General features: G+C 37.2%; 2 protein-coding genes and 1 long non-coding RNA gene across 5 annotated transcripts in view; 2 read left to right on the plus strand and 1 right to left on the minus strand.

The window, feature by feature from the left end:
* CYP2R1 (cytochrome P450 family 2 subfamily R member 1) overlaps window positions 1-14,368 on the plus strand; it is a 90,193-nt gene that overhangs the window by 59,080 nt on the left and 16,745 nt on the right. The gene's annotated exons all lie outside the window — the stretch shown is intronic.
* The window catches only part of PDE3B (phosphodiesterase 3B), a 164,430-nt gene that overhangs the window by 14,580 nt on the left and 135,482 nt on the right, over window positions 1-14,368 (minus strand). For all 3 annotated transcript variants that reach the window (XM_081545044.1, XM_081545043.1, XM_081545042.1), the window contains exons 10-12: window positions 12,883-12,994; window positions 11,575-11,688; window positions 2,549-2,736 (exon numbers count right to left, since the gene is read on the minus strand). In XM_081545044.1, coding sequence (XP_081401170.1) covers window positions 2,549-2,736; window positions 11,575-11,688; window positions 12,883-12,994 — 414 coding nt within the window. The remainder of the gene's footprint in view (window positions 1-2,548; window positions 2,737-11,574; window positions 11,689-12,882; window positions 12,995-14,368) is intronic.
* LOC145527323 (uncharacterized) lies at window positions 2,560-9,078 on the plus strand. The gene is made up of 2 exons (XR_014069664.1): window positions 2,560-5,022; window positions 7,464-9,078. It is a non-coding gene; the product is annotated as an uncharacterized LOC145527323 (long non-coding RNA).

Below are 14,368 nucleotides of genomic sequence, written 5' to 3' on the forward strand. Positions count from 1 at the left end.
GGAAAAACAAATCAGAGGAGGAACATAATGAGTGTCATGGAGGAGCTTTTGAAATTTTAGGTGGAAGGAAGTCACAAAGTGATCTTTATAGATGTGTAGGGAAAGAGCACTCTGGGCGAGAGAACAGAAAGAGGCCAGGTTCTCAAAAAGGGAGTGTGCCTGGGACATAGGAGGAAATAGCAAGGAACCCAGTGAGGCTAGACCTGAGTGAGTTTAAAAAGGAGAATTAATGGGGGCTAAGTCATGTAAGATCTTCTGAGCCACTGTAATGACTGTCTTTTACTAGGAGTGAGGGTTCAGGGCAGAACAGGGCCCCCTCTGGCTGCTGTGTGTTGGAACCCGTACTGAAGAGCATCAGGAAGTAAGCACGGAGGCCAGGTAAAAGGCTATACTTTTTCACAGCTGAACTCTTTGATCAATTTCCTTTCCATTCTGGCCCTTCTCACTGCTTCGTCTCTTGGCTGTCCTTAACAATGAGAGTTTAGAAATAACACATAGTTATTGACTGTGTCCAGACTTTATGATTGTATTTTGTTCAGGACAACAGTTTTGAGTACATAACATATAAATTATTGAATACATTCAATGTGTCATTGTTTTAAACTATCTGCCTGCAAGACAAATAACACTAGAATTCGCTAACTTGTAATATCCTTGAAGAAGAGGTAATACACAAGTCTGACTCACCTATACTCAAAGAGAGAATGAAAGTAGAGAGTGGAATAGAATAGTAAATAATTTCTGTCTACGTGATATCTGATTCAGCAGAAAACTTCCCAAATGTTATCTCTTTTTACCCGTAGTCACATCAGGTACATATCTTGAGGTTCAGAAAGATAAGAGTTAATTGCCTAATGTCACACAGCTAATAGTGGGTAACCAGAGATCAAGCTCAGGTCTCTCCATCCCAAAACTACTACTTTTTCTATTGTGCCAGTCTGTGACTTGCTATAGAACTAGGATTTTCAAAGATTATGAGGTGCTGCTGCTGCTAAGTCGCTTCAGTCGTGTCCGACTCTTCGCGACTCCATGGACTGCATCCTATCAGGCTCCTCCGTCCATGGGATTTTCCAGGCAAGAGTACTGGAGTGGGTTGCCATTGCTTTCTCCATATGAAGTGCTAGGCTAGAGAAAATGGGCATCTGATTCTTGCAGAGTGGGATTGCAAATGAGGAGATGTGCTTATAAGTGGGTAATTTCTCCCAAAGCAATTCTTAGAAAGTGGAAAAATATTAATATCTAGATTGAAATTCATCTAAAAGTTACCTGTGGAAATCATGAGCTATGAATAAAGTCTAATTAGAGAAAATGAATTACCTAGCGCTTTTACTTTTCTCTCTCTGCATCCTATTCTTATTCTGGCTAGAGAAACTATCTCCTATATTTTAAGTACTGGGAGTGTGTGAAAGAAAGAGAAATGAGAAGAGGAACAGGGAGAATGGCTATAAAAGATGAAAGAATCAGAACTGAGGTTTGAACATAGAGCAACAAAGTGAGCAAGTAAGACGAATTCAGTAAACAATATTGACAACTTGCTCTTTGTAAGCCAGGCAGGCAGGCAGAAATACAAAGCTGACATTTCAGCAATCATCTGCCTAAACAAAAACTCACAACGATACTTTGTTTTTGTTTTTTAGTCGCTAAGTCATCACACTAAATTCTGCTTAAAACCAAGCACAGCCATCCCTCAGTATCTTCAGGGAATTGGTTCTAGGACCCCTGCAGATACTCATATAAAATATATATAAAATAATGCAGTATTTTCATATAACGTACACACATCCCCTGTATACTTTAAATCTTCTCTAGATTACTTATAATACCTAATACAATGTAAACAGTTACTAGTATGCAGTAAATTTAAGTTTTGCTTTTTGAAACTTTCTGGAATTTTTAAAATTTTCAAATATTTTTGATCTGCAGTTGATTGAATCCAGGGAGGTAGAACCCCTGGATAAGGAGGGCTGCCTGTATTTAGTTCCAAGTCCTAATGTTTAAAGCTATTACAATTACAGCATCCATTTGTTGGAAACTTCTACCTCTTATGCAAATTGTGACCCTAAAGAAATCTTGCACCTTATCAACTGTACTGAATTCAAAAACAATGCACTAGAAGATTTTTTACATATATGAATATATGCTGAGCTAAGAGACTGCATATTATGGCATGTCTTAGAGGGAAAAAAGAGAGGACAACAACAAAAATACAACAGTTCTCAGTTGTTCTAGTTTTTAGGCATATGAAGGATCTGGCTAGAAGAAGAGTAAGTCTTAACAGCTAGTCAGAATCTTACCAATTTGATCAAAGGCAAAGATACTGACAGCAGAGGACTCTAGAATTTCATAAAAACAGTGAATTACTCTTTCAGGAATATTTTATTTATCTTCCAGTTGAAGATCTTTCCCTAACTCTTTAGCACATGTCATATCGATGTGTTTTATCCAAAGGCAAAATGCTTCAACTGAAGAATGGTGTGCAAAGGGAAATGTAGCCTGGCTGTAAAATTTCAGAATCATTCCTAGACTTTCTGAAAAAGTTATTTCCTACCTGAGGGGCATTGGTAGCCACTAGGAACGCATTTGTCCGTCCTGGGTGGTCATAGTCATGCATGGCAGCTGCCACATACAGAGCCATCAATTCCAGCGCAGGAATGTTTGAAGAAAGGCAGCCGTAGCTCTCATCTGGAATCGAGCAGCTCCTCGAAGAAATGTAAGCAGTTCGCTCAGGGTTAATTGCTGAGGAACAAGCAAAATGAAAGAGCATTACATGTAAAATCCTTACAGTGAGGCTAAAGAGCTTCCCAAAGGTAATATGATCATCGTATTTGTTGACTTACCTAAGAAATACTCTCTAAACATGGACATAAAATAGTATACTGTTTCCAACATACATGTTAACAGAGAGGAGCAGTGTCAAACGCAAGACAGGAGTCTCATGATGCTCTGCTAACTCAAGCTAGTGGTGATCTTTAAACACCTCTGATTTTCTAAACTTTTGTTATTTAAAGGTTAAACATAATGGCCAGAGTAATAGGAAAAAACAATCTAGAGAATAAAATTACATGGAACACTATAGAGATCTAGGAATTTAATATATTAACAAAGTAAGAGTTTCAACATACATGTTTTTCAAATCTTACCCAAATAGATTTCCTTTCATTTGTAACCCTGACTACCCTACTTCCTCTTCTTTTTCCTTCCATGAAGCCCCTTATAAAATAATGTAAAGAAAAACTCTGAAAACGTATGGAAAACTGAGGAATGATTCAGTCAGTATAATTCTTTGTATCTTCTAGTTAGAAACAATAATTTTACTCTCAGCACTGTGCTTTTGGTGTCCTAAACACCTTACCATTTGTTTCTCCTTTTTTGGTAATTTGGTGGCTATACCTATTTAGATGGTCACTCAGATTGTTTTTGCTAAAGGTATCTTAAAGTATTAAGAAGGAAATAATAAAGGATATTGTGAGTAGGCAGCAAAGAAAACCACAAAGATATTAGAGAGATACAAAATTTCATTGGTTGTGTTCAGCAGGGGAAATTTAGAATAATGTCCTGGCTTATCAAAGTCCAAAAGGACTTTATCATGATTTAGTTCATTTAATATTTTCAATCACAAGGATTTTTTAACATAATAACTTAAATATACAATACTGATAATTATAAAGATACCTAATTATTTTCATGCTGTTTATATTTTGCACCTAAATTGAGTTTTAGAATTACCCACACTAGAGCTTCTTTTAAAAATAATTATAAAAAGTAAAAACAAGATACTTAAATGTATGGATAAAGATATATTTAAACATTCAAGTTTTTAATAAGATTTAAATCACCAATATCAGAGTGAAAGTGAAAACTTCAATTTTTTCTGCATTATATGCATTCTGTAGTGCCCCTAGAATTTAGAATATATATATAAAATATCAAAAAATGCAAAAAATCCTTTTAAACTCAGTATATACTTAGAATTGACATATTAGGATCTTAATACATTAGTCTGTGTATGTTTAATGTGAAATTACTAGTATAAAAAAGAAAATACATGGCAAGACAACTAAACATAACGACTGAAGATTCCATTTAAAAGGAGGCCTCAGTAAAAGGCATTAGAGATTGAAAAGGAAAAGGCAGAACTATCTCTATTTGTAAATGATATGATTCTGTATACAGAAAGATCCTAAGAAATCCACTGGAAAAGTATTAAACTAAAAATGAGATCATAAAGGCTGCAGGGTACTAGATCAATATGCAAAAAATCCATTTTGTTTCTCCATACTAGGGATAAATAATCAAAAAATGAACCCAAGAAAGCAATTCCATTTATACTAGCATCAAAGAGAATAAAATACTTAAGAGTAAATTTAACAAAAGAAGTGAAAAACCAGTATTCTGAAAAGTAAAAAACATTGTTAAAAGAAATTAAAGAAGACAAATAAGTAGAAAAATATCCATGCTCATGGTTCGGGAGACTTAATATTGTTAAGATGGCAATACTCCCTCAAATGATCTATGGTTCAACATACTCCTATCAACATCCCAGCTGGCTTTTTGGTACAAGAGATATATAAGCTGGCCCAAAAATTCATATGGAAATGAAAGAGATCCAGATTAGCCAAAACAATGTTGAAAAAGAAGAATAATTTTGAAGTTTACTACAAAGCTTTAGTAACAAGATTGTGTGGTAATGACATAAGGATAGATACATAGATCAATGGAATAGAACTGAGAGTCCAGAAATAAATCCTTATATTTATGGTCAATTGATTTTTGGATAAGGGAGCCAAGACCTTGTTGAGAGCCAACTATGCCTTGCATGATACAAGGCACTTTCATGCATGTTGTTTCATTTAACGTCACATCTTAAAAGGCAGAAATAATGTTATAACATTTAAGAACCAATCATGTGTAGAATACATAAAGAAATTTTTTCAACAAATGGTGCCAAGACAACTAGATTTCCATATGCTAAAGAGTGAATGTTAGATCTCTTCCTTACTTCATCCGCTGAAATTAGTTTTAGTGGATCCTAGACCTAAACTTCGGAGAAGGCAATGGCACCCCACTCCAGTACTCTTGCCTGGAAAATCCCATGGACAGAGGAGCCTGGTAGGCTGCAGTCCATGGAGTCGCAAAGTGTCGGACACGACTGAGCGACTTCACTTTCCCTTTTCACTTTCATGCATTGGAGAAGGAAATGGCAACCCACTCCAGTGTTCTTGCCTGGAGAATCCCAGGGACGGGAGAGCCTGGTGGGCTGCCGTCTATAGGGTCGCACAGAGTCAGACACAACTGAAGCGACTTAGCAGCAGCAGCAGACCTAAACTTAAGAGCACTATGAAACTCTTAGAAGAAAACATAGTAAATCTTCATGACCGCAAGTTACACAAACCCTTTGTAGATACGACACCAAAAGCATGAGCAATGAAAGAAAAAAAATTAAACTTCATCAAAATTAAAAACTTTATGCTTTGATTGTTGTTGTTCAGTCACTCAGTCGTGTCTGACTCTGTGAACTCGTAGACTGCAGCACACCAGGCCTCCTTTGTCCTTCACCATCTCCCAGAGCTTGCTCAAACTCATGTCCATTTAGCAGGTGATGCCACCCAACCATCTCATCTTCTGTCATCCCCTTCTCCTCCTGTCTTCAATCTTTCCCAGAATCAGGGTCTTTTCTAGTGAGTCGGCTCGTCACATCAGGTGGCCAAAATATTGCAGTTTCAGCATCAGTCCTTACAATGAATATTCAGGACTGATTTCCTTTAGGATGGACTGGTTGGATCTCCTTGCAGTCTAAGGGACTCTCATGAGTCTTCTCCAACACCACATTTGAAAGCATCAATTCTTTGGTGCTCAGCTTTCTTTATGGTCCAACTGTCACATCCATACATGACTACTGGAAAAACCATAGCTTTGACTAGACAGACCTTTATCAGCAAAGTAATGTCTCTGCTTTTTAATATGCTGTCTAGGTTTGTCATAGCTTCTCTTCCAAGGAGCAAGCATCTTTTAATTTCATGTCTGCAGTCACCATCTGCAGTGATTTTTGGAGCCCAAGAAAATAAAGTCTGTCACTGTTTCCATTGTCTTCCCGTCTATTTGCCATGAAGTGATGGGACTGGATGCCATCATCTTATGGTTTGATAGACATCATCAAAAAAGTGCAAAGATAACACAATGTGAGAAAATAGCAGCAAATCATAAATTTAATACGACATGTGTATCCAGAACATATAAAAAACTTCCACAACTCAATAATGAAAAGACAAATGACCAAATTTTTAAATGGACAAAGGACAAATATATACATATGATGTAAAAAACATGAAAAGATGCTCAACATCATTAGCTATTAGAAAAATGTGAATCAAGAAAGCTGCAGTGAGAATACCACTTCACACCAACTATGGAATGGCTATCAAGAAGACAGATAATTTATTATAATAATAAATTGGGATCATCATACAGTGCATGTGGGCATGTAAAATAGCGCAACCATTTTGGAAAATAGTTTGTCAGTTCCTCCAAATGTTAATCACAGAGTCATCTTATGACTCAGCAATTCCATCAAACTAGGTAGATGGCCAAGAGAAATGAAAACATAAACCCACACAAAAGCTGGTAGATGAATATTCACAGCAGCATTTATTCATAACTGCCCCAAAGTGAAAAGAACCCACATTTCCAATAGGTATATCTACATCAATAAATTCAGAATGATCAACCATTACCTTCCTTTGTCTTGCTGTAACACTTAAAATCCATTCCCATATATGATCCTCAGGTTTCTGCCAATATGAATTTAGGAAATTATTTTGGTATTCAGACTTAGATTGTGGCAGATCTGAGTTTAATTATGGATCACAAAGAAATGAGAGATGGTGGGACTGGATTTAGAGGTGAACTAGCATAGACCTACAAGTCAAGAATCTCAGGTGAGGCTGTTACAAGGTCTTCAGGCAACCAACACAAGGAGAAATGCTTGTTTTTCAGCATGGAGGTTCAGCAAGATATAAGGGGTTCAGGGTAATCAGATTTATTGAAATCGACTCAAATATTCTCCTTCCAATTATAAGGGTCCTTTCTTTTCCAATCAACACCATAGCTCCAACATAAGAAGCCTCGTTGAGGCCATGAACTCAACTTGCATTGAATTTCAGGTAACTTCAGGATCAAACTTTGGATTATGTTTTCAGAAGTTACAATACTGCTGCTGCTGCTGCTAAGTCGCTTCAGTCGTGTCCGACTCTGTGCGACCCCATAGACGGCAGCCCACCAGGCTCCACCGTCCCTGGGATTCTCCAGGCAAGAATACTGGAGTGGGTTGCCATTTCCTTCTCCAGTGCATGAATGAGAAAAGTGAAAGTGAAGTCGCTCAGTCGTGTCCGACTCTTAGCGACCCCATGGACTATAGCCTACCAGGCTCCTCCGTCCATGGGATTTTCCAGGCAAGAGTACTGGAGTGGGGTGCCATTGCCTTCTCCAGTTACAATACTACTACTATAATAATTAAGAAATTCTTTTTTTTTCTTTTAATTAAAAAATTTAATTCTTTTTGTCTGTGCTGGGTCTTCACTGCTACTCAGGCCTTTCTCTGGTTGTGGTGAGCAGGGGCCACGCTCTAGTCGCAGTGCTCCAGCTTCTCACAGTGGCTTCTCTTTTTGTGGAGCATGGGCGATAGAGTGTGTGGGCTTCCATAGTTGCGTCAGGTGGGCTCAGCAGTTGCAGCTCCTGGGCTCAAGAGTTGTGGCACACAGGCCTAAGTTGTTTGGTGGCATGTGGGACTCTTTCTGGATCAGGGATCAAACTCAAGTCTCCTGCACTGGCAGGTGGATTCTTTACCACTTAGCCACCAGAGAAGTCAAGGAATTCTTTTAACTATCTGGTTCTCTAACCATTCATTAAGACTCTAAACTTGTTATTTCATTTCTTTTTTTTTAATTGAAATATAATTAACACAAAACACTGTGTAAATTTAAGGTATGCAATGTGTTGATTTGGTATAGTTGTATACTGCAATATGATTACCACCTGTAGCATCAGCTAACACCTCTACGACACCAGGTAATTCTCATTTCTTTTCCTGGGGTGAGGTCAATTAAGATCTAGTCTCTCAGCAACTTTGAACTTCATAAGGTAGTATTTATGACTATAACCACTATGCTGTGCATTAGCTCTCCAGGACTTATTTATCTACTAGCTCCAAGTTTGTAACCTTGAACAACATGTCCCCAATTCCCTCACTCCCAGCCTCTGGTAACCACCATTACATTCTCTGTTTTTACAAGTTCAACATTTTTATATTCCATATGTAACTGACATCATAAAGTATTTGTCTGATATTTCACTTAGCGTAATGCCCTTAAGGCCCATCTGCTGCAAATGGCAGGATTTCCTTCTATCTCGTGGCTGAATAATATTCCATTGTGTGTACATGTACACACACACACATATCTCTATCCATTCATGGATTATTTCTATGTCTTGGCTATTGTGACTAATGCAGTAATAAATATGGAAGTGCATATATCTCTTCAAACTTCTATTTTCATTTCCTTTGGATATATACCCAGAAATTGCTCCTTCACATGATAGTTCTACTTTATTTTTTTGAGAAATAAAAATCTCCATACTACTGTTCACAATGGCTGAACCACTTTGTCTTCCCTTCAACAGTGCACAAGTGTTCCCTTATATCCACATCTTGGCCAAAACTTACCTCTTTGTCTTGACGATAGCCTTTCTAACAAGTGTGAGGTGATAGCCCACTGTGGTTTTGATTTGTGTTTCTCTGCCCATTTTTAAAAAATTGGATTGTTTTTTGGTATTAAGTTGTATAAGTTCTTTATGTATGTTCGATATTAACCCCTTACACTCAGTATATGATTTACAAATATTTACTCCCATTCTGCAGGTTGCCTTTTCATTTTTGAAATTGTTTCCTTTGCTGTGTAGAAGCTTTTTAGTTTGATGCAGTCCCACTTGTTTATTTTTGCTTTTGTTGCTGTTACTTTTGGTGTCATAGTCATTTTTTCTGTTCTCCACTGTAGTCAGAATAAAGCAGTGCATTTCATAGTCCTTATCGTCTTTGTTTCTACCACCATTTTCCATTTCAGCAGCTACTTGATTTTCCAAAGAAAACTGTCTTCTACATATACTTTATTCCATAATATTGTATAAGGACTTATAACACTGCTAGTAAGAACTCAGAAGGAAGTGAGGAGCACAGAAAACAGACATTGCCTTAGGGAATACTCAAATCATCTTGAACAGGGTGATGGTAGAAAACTTCTGTTAAGGACACTGCCAAGAACCCATTATTGGAAACTAAAGGAAAGGGATCGTTGTTAATATAGCAGCAGAAAGCTTGGTTGAACTGTATTCGTGGAATACAAAACATGTAAACAATGAACTTAAGATATTTAGCTGAGATTTCCAAGGAAAGTATTAAAGATAAGCCTGCTTTCTTATTGTTTGAAATAAAATGTAAGAGGAAAGTGAGGAAGAATTGCTAACCAAGAAGGATCCAGGATTTGGTAATCTGGGAAATTCTCAACCTGTCCAGACTGCAAAAAATACTAGAAGTGAGAGATTCACTGTCAGGAATGTGTACTCTGGACAGAAAACCAAGGTTGTAGTTGTACCACTTTTTGCTAATTCATTTGAAGGATGAAAACGTCAGGGTCAGAGACATACTTGAAGATGCTGTGCTGCTGTCTTTGAAGAAGGGGCCATTAGCCACGGAATGCAGGTGGCTTGTATAAGTTGGAGGGAGCAAGGAAGCATTCTTCACTGGGGACTCCAAGAAGAAAACAGTCCTGCTGACACCTGGATTTTAGCCCAGCTGAACGTTTTTCAGACTTCTGGATCGAGAAAAATAAGTTAATAGATTTGTATTTTGTTTTTGACCACACCGCATGGTATGTGGGATCTTAGTTCCCTGACTAGGGATCTAACCTGTGCCCCCTGCAGTGGAAGCACAGAGTCCTAACCACTTTGGCAGCGAATCCCCCAAATTTGTATCATTTTAAGCCACTAAGTCTGTAGTAATTTGTTACAGGAGCCGTAGGAAAATAATACAAATTTTGGCACTTGGAAGTTGAGTGTGGCTGTAACAAATATCTAAAAATGTGGAGGTGGCTTTGGAATCGGGCAGTGAGTGAAGGCTGGAAAAATTCTGAAGAGTATGATAGAAACCAATAAAAGACATTAATCAATATATTCAAGAAGTTTACTGAACTCCCAAGTCAGATGAATACAAAGAATATAAGCTGAGTGTACCACAGACAAAATGCTAAAAACCAATAGCAAAGAGAAAAGGGACATAGTACCATTAAGGAGAAACAAGACTAATGGCTGATTTGTCAACAGATATTATAGACGTCAGAAGATATAATGATATCTACAAATGTGCTGGAATAAGGACGCATTCTTCTAGGATAAAATAAATACATCTACAAACAAAAAGGCTGAAGAAAACGATCTCTGATGGAAGCACAGAACTACTGGAAAGAAGATCACTATGAAAGTAAATATGGATGGCAGACAAAAATGAATCAGTGACATATGGCAAATCCATCAACAATGGTGTAGTACTTTAGACTAAACCACCCAAGAATGTGAACAAGTGGCTAAGACTGAGTCCTTTACACTGATTAGTATGATAACAATTCTCAGGCATTTGTAACTGAGCAAATTCTGTCCTGACTTGTGTGTATTTCTTACTGGAGTATTTCTCCTCTCTTTTTTTCAATGTTTTAAAATTTTGGCTGCTCAGCTTTCAGGATCTCAGTTCCCTGATCAGGGATTGAACCCAAGCCATGGCAGTGAAAGCACTAGATAGAAGTTTCCTCCCCTCTTTTATAAACTAGAATAAGAGAGCTGTGAATGTTACAATTCACCACATTTGCATAAATAGTTATATTTATGATAAGGAAACAAAATTTGAATGTTAACAATTTTTTTTTTTAATATCACTGTTTAAATACTTATGTGAAGCTTTTAAACATGTCCCCATCTGTTGGGAATGTTACCTATTTTAAATTTACATGATATACCTAAAACAGGAAAAACAAGAACTAAAAGAAAAGCAAAACAGTTCATCATAATATTCGGGATATTGGCTATCTCAGTGAAGAAGCAGCAGGGTGGGACACAGAAAAGAAACATGGTAAATTGAGTAGTATTGAATCTTCAGATGGGTAGTAAGTTTCCCAATTTGCATTCATCAAAATTTACGTAATACTTTATATATACCCCTGGTGGCTCAGATGGTAAAGCATCTGCCTACAATGCGGGAGACCCGGGTTCAGTCCCTGGGTTGGGAAGATCTGGAGAAGGAGATGGCAACCCACTCCAGTATTCTTGCCTGGAAAATCCCATGGACGGTGGAACCTGGTAGGCTACAGTCCATGGGGTCGCAAAGAGTCAGACACAACTGAGCGACTTCCCATTCACTTTATATATACCAAAGGTTACTTAATGAAAATCCTAAGAGAACAGAGCTAATGAAATGAGACAGTTTGATTTATAATGCCTAGTGACACACTTTAAGGAAAGATTAGAAGGGAGTACCTGTTTCATTCCCCGCTCCATGATCACTGTGGATCTGCTGTAGGCCAGGAATGGGCCGTGTTGTCAGATACCAAACAGCATGCAGGACATCTGTGGCATGTATACGATTGTGATCTAAAGTCACCAAAATGTTTTATAAAAATGGTCATTTTGTTATTTTTAACATAGGACATTTTAAAAAGTACTTTCTAGTCTCATTGTATCCTCCTAAATAAAACACATGGCTTAGAATAATTTCCAACAATTAGGTTTTTGTTTCATCGTATTTTGTAAAGTTTCTTGATGTCTCTTTAAAAAACTTTCAGGTATACTATGAAAACATAGTATAGGGACCAAAGAAAAGGCATCATAACCAGGGCTAATTTACTTAAGGTTACTTTTGCTTGTTTTTGGACCATGCCATTTGGCTTGCAGGATCTAGTTCCCGGAGCAGGGATGGAACCCATGCCCCCCGCAGTGGAAGCACGGAGTCCTAACCACTAGACTGCCAGGGAAGTCCCCAGAGACTCTTATCTTAACCAGTACACCCTAACTGAACGTGACGGTGAAGACTCCTCACCATGGCTTTCTTTTTCCCATTCCTCTGATCTTGAAGTACACCTTAAAGTATCATCTTATTCCATTTGTAAAATTTAGCTACTTTTCAAAACACATACTTTGTGATAATTATAGTACATGTAATGCACATTAAATTATTAAGCATCACTATTATTAATGAATCATGCCAATTTAAGAATAATTGGCTATTTCTCCAAAGAATGTCCCCCTGGAGGTTAAGTGTAGAAAGAATCAACACATAAAGAAAATTGTATATTTCCTAATATAAAATTAAAATCATATTTTATCATAAAATCAAATTGCCATTAAAAATTATTCCACAAGCCAGGACACAGTTAAAAAACAAATTCTGTGGGTAAATTTTAAACATATTAAAATAGGAAATTTAGGAAACTCATGACAATATTACCAAACATCTGAAATGATATGGTATTCATATAAATAATTAACACAGAAAGCTTATACTATATAATTACGTGAAAAAGCAGTCTCTAAATAGGTATTAATAGTATGATTCACTTCATAAAAAGTAAGTATATGTATAAGAAAAAGTCTTGAAGGATATATACCAAAATGTTAACAGCAGTCACTTAACTCTGGGTAGGAGGATGTAGATTTTCTTTTTAAATTATTATTTTTCAATTCTTCCAAACATACAATTTAAAAAGTGTTTAAGGGACCATCTAAAGGGAGTTTACAAGGAATTTCAAAACCAGTATTATTTCAAGTTAAATAATATATAATACTTACAAGGAATGTCTCGATAACCATTCTCTAAAGCATGAAAGTAGTTCATGAATTGTAGAGTAGGAATTTTAAATATCTCCAGTAAGCCAGTGTCTTGAAATAGGGTATAAACAACCTAAATGTCAATTAAAAGAAAGTACACTTTAAAAATCAGAATTTCTATTTCTAGTTGAGTATAATATGTTTTGTGATTTGCATTGGCAAAGCTAACTATGTATATGTCTCTAACTTAATAATTTATTAAAAATTTCCCTACAATGATTTCTTTCTAAAACATGAAGGAAGATACCACCCCAAAGCCCTTGAAAACCAGAGAATGATTACCATATCATGTCCCAGTTTTAAAAATTTTCCGCTCTTCCTTTCAGCTTTTCAGTCATAATTTATCGAAGGGCTTATGAATTGTATTCTAGTATAGCCCTAGGCGTTAAAGAGATGTCAGAACAATATATTTATCACATTTCTGACCCTAAATTATTCAATGTGATAAATTATGTTTTTTTCACATATTTTGTCCTTGTGTTCTCTCATTTCATGAATAAGAAACTTTGGAGTTAATGACAGTAATATTTCAGGAAGATTAATCTGACCCTGTTGTGTGGACCCATGAGGAAGAACCTTGAGTCTGGAGGGTAAAATGGAAGTATTTTTCCATGGTTCTAGCATGAAGTGGACCACCTGGCCTTGGGTAAAGCACAGGGAGGACAGGTGAAAAAGATGAAGCCTAAGAAACGCTGGGCTGGATGAAGCACAAGCTGGAATCAAGATTGCTGGGAGAAATATCAATCACCTCAGATATGCAGATGACACCACCCTTATGGCAGAAAGTGAAGAGGAACTAGAGAGCCTCTTGATGAAAGTGAAAGAGGAGAGTGAAAAAGTTGGCTTAAAGCTCAACGTTCAGAAAACTAAGATCATGGCATCTGGTCCCATCACTTCATGGGAAACAGATGGGGAAACAGTGGAAACAGTGTCAGACTTTATTTTTGGGGGCTCCAAAATCACTGCAGATGGTGACTGCAGCCATGAAATTAAAAGATGCTTACTCCTTGGAAGGAAAGTTATGACCAACCTAGATAGCATATTAAAAAGCAGAGACATTACTTTGTCAACAAAAGTCCGTCTAGTCAAGGCTATGGTTTTTCCAGTGGTCGTGTATGGATGTGAGTTGGACGGTGAAGAAAGCTGAGCGCCGAAGAATTGATGCTTTTGAACTGTGGTGTTGGAGAAGACTCTTGAGAGTCCCTTGGACTGCAAGGAGATCCAACCAGTCCATCCTAAAGGATATCAGTCCTGGGTGTTCATTAGAAGGACTGATGTTGAAGCTGAAACTCCAATATTTTGGCCACCTGATGCGAAGAACTGACTCATTTGAAAAGACTCTGATGTTGGGAAAGATTGAAGGCAGGAGGAGAAGGGGACAACAGAGGATGAGATGGTTGGATGGCATCACTGACTCAATGGACATGAGTTTGGGTGAACTCCAGGA

Source organism: Giraffa tippelskirchi, chromosome 11 (genome assembly GCF_054371585.1).
Source record: "Giraffa tippelskirchi isolate mGirTip1 chromosome 11, T2T-mGirTip1v1.2.pri, whole genome shotgun sequence".
Classification (NCBI taxonomy): Eukaryota; Metazoa; Chordata; class Mammalia; order Artiodactyla; family Giraffidae; genus Giraffa; species Giraffa tippelskirchi.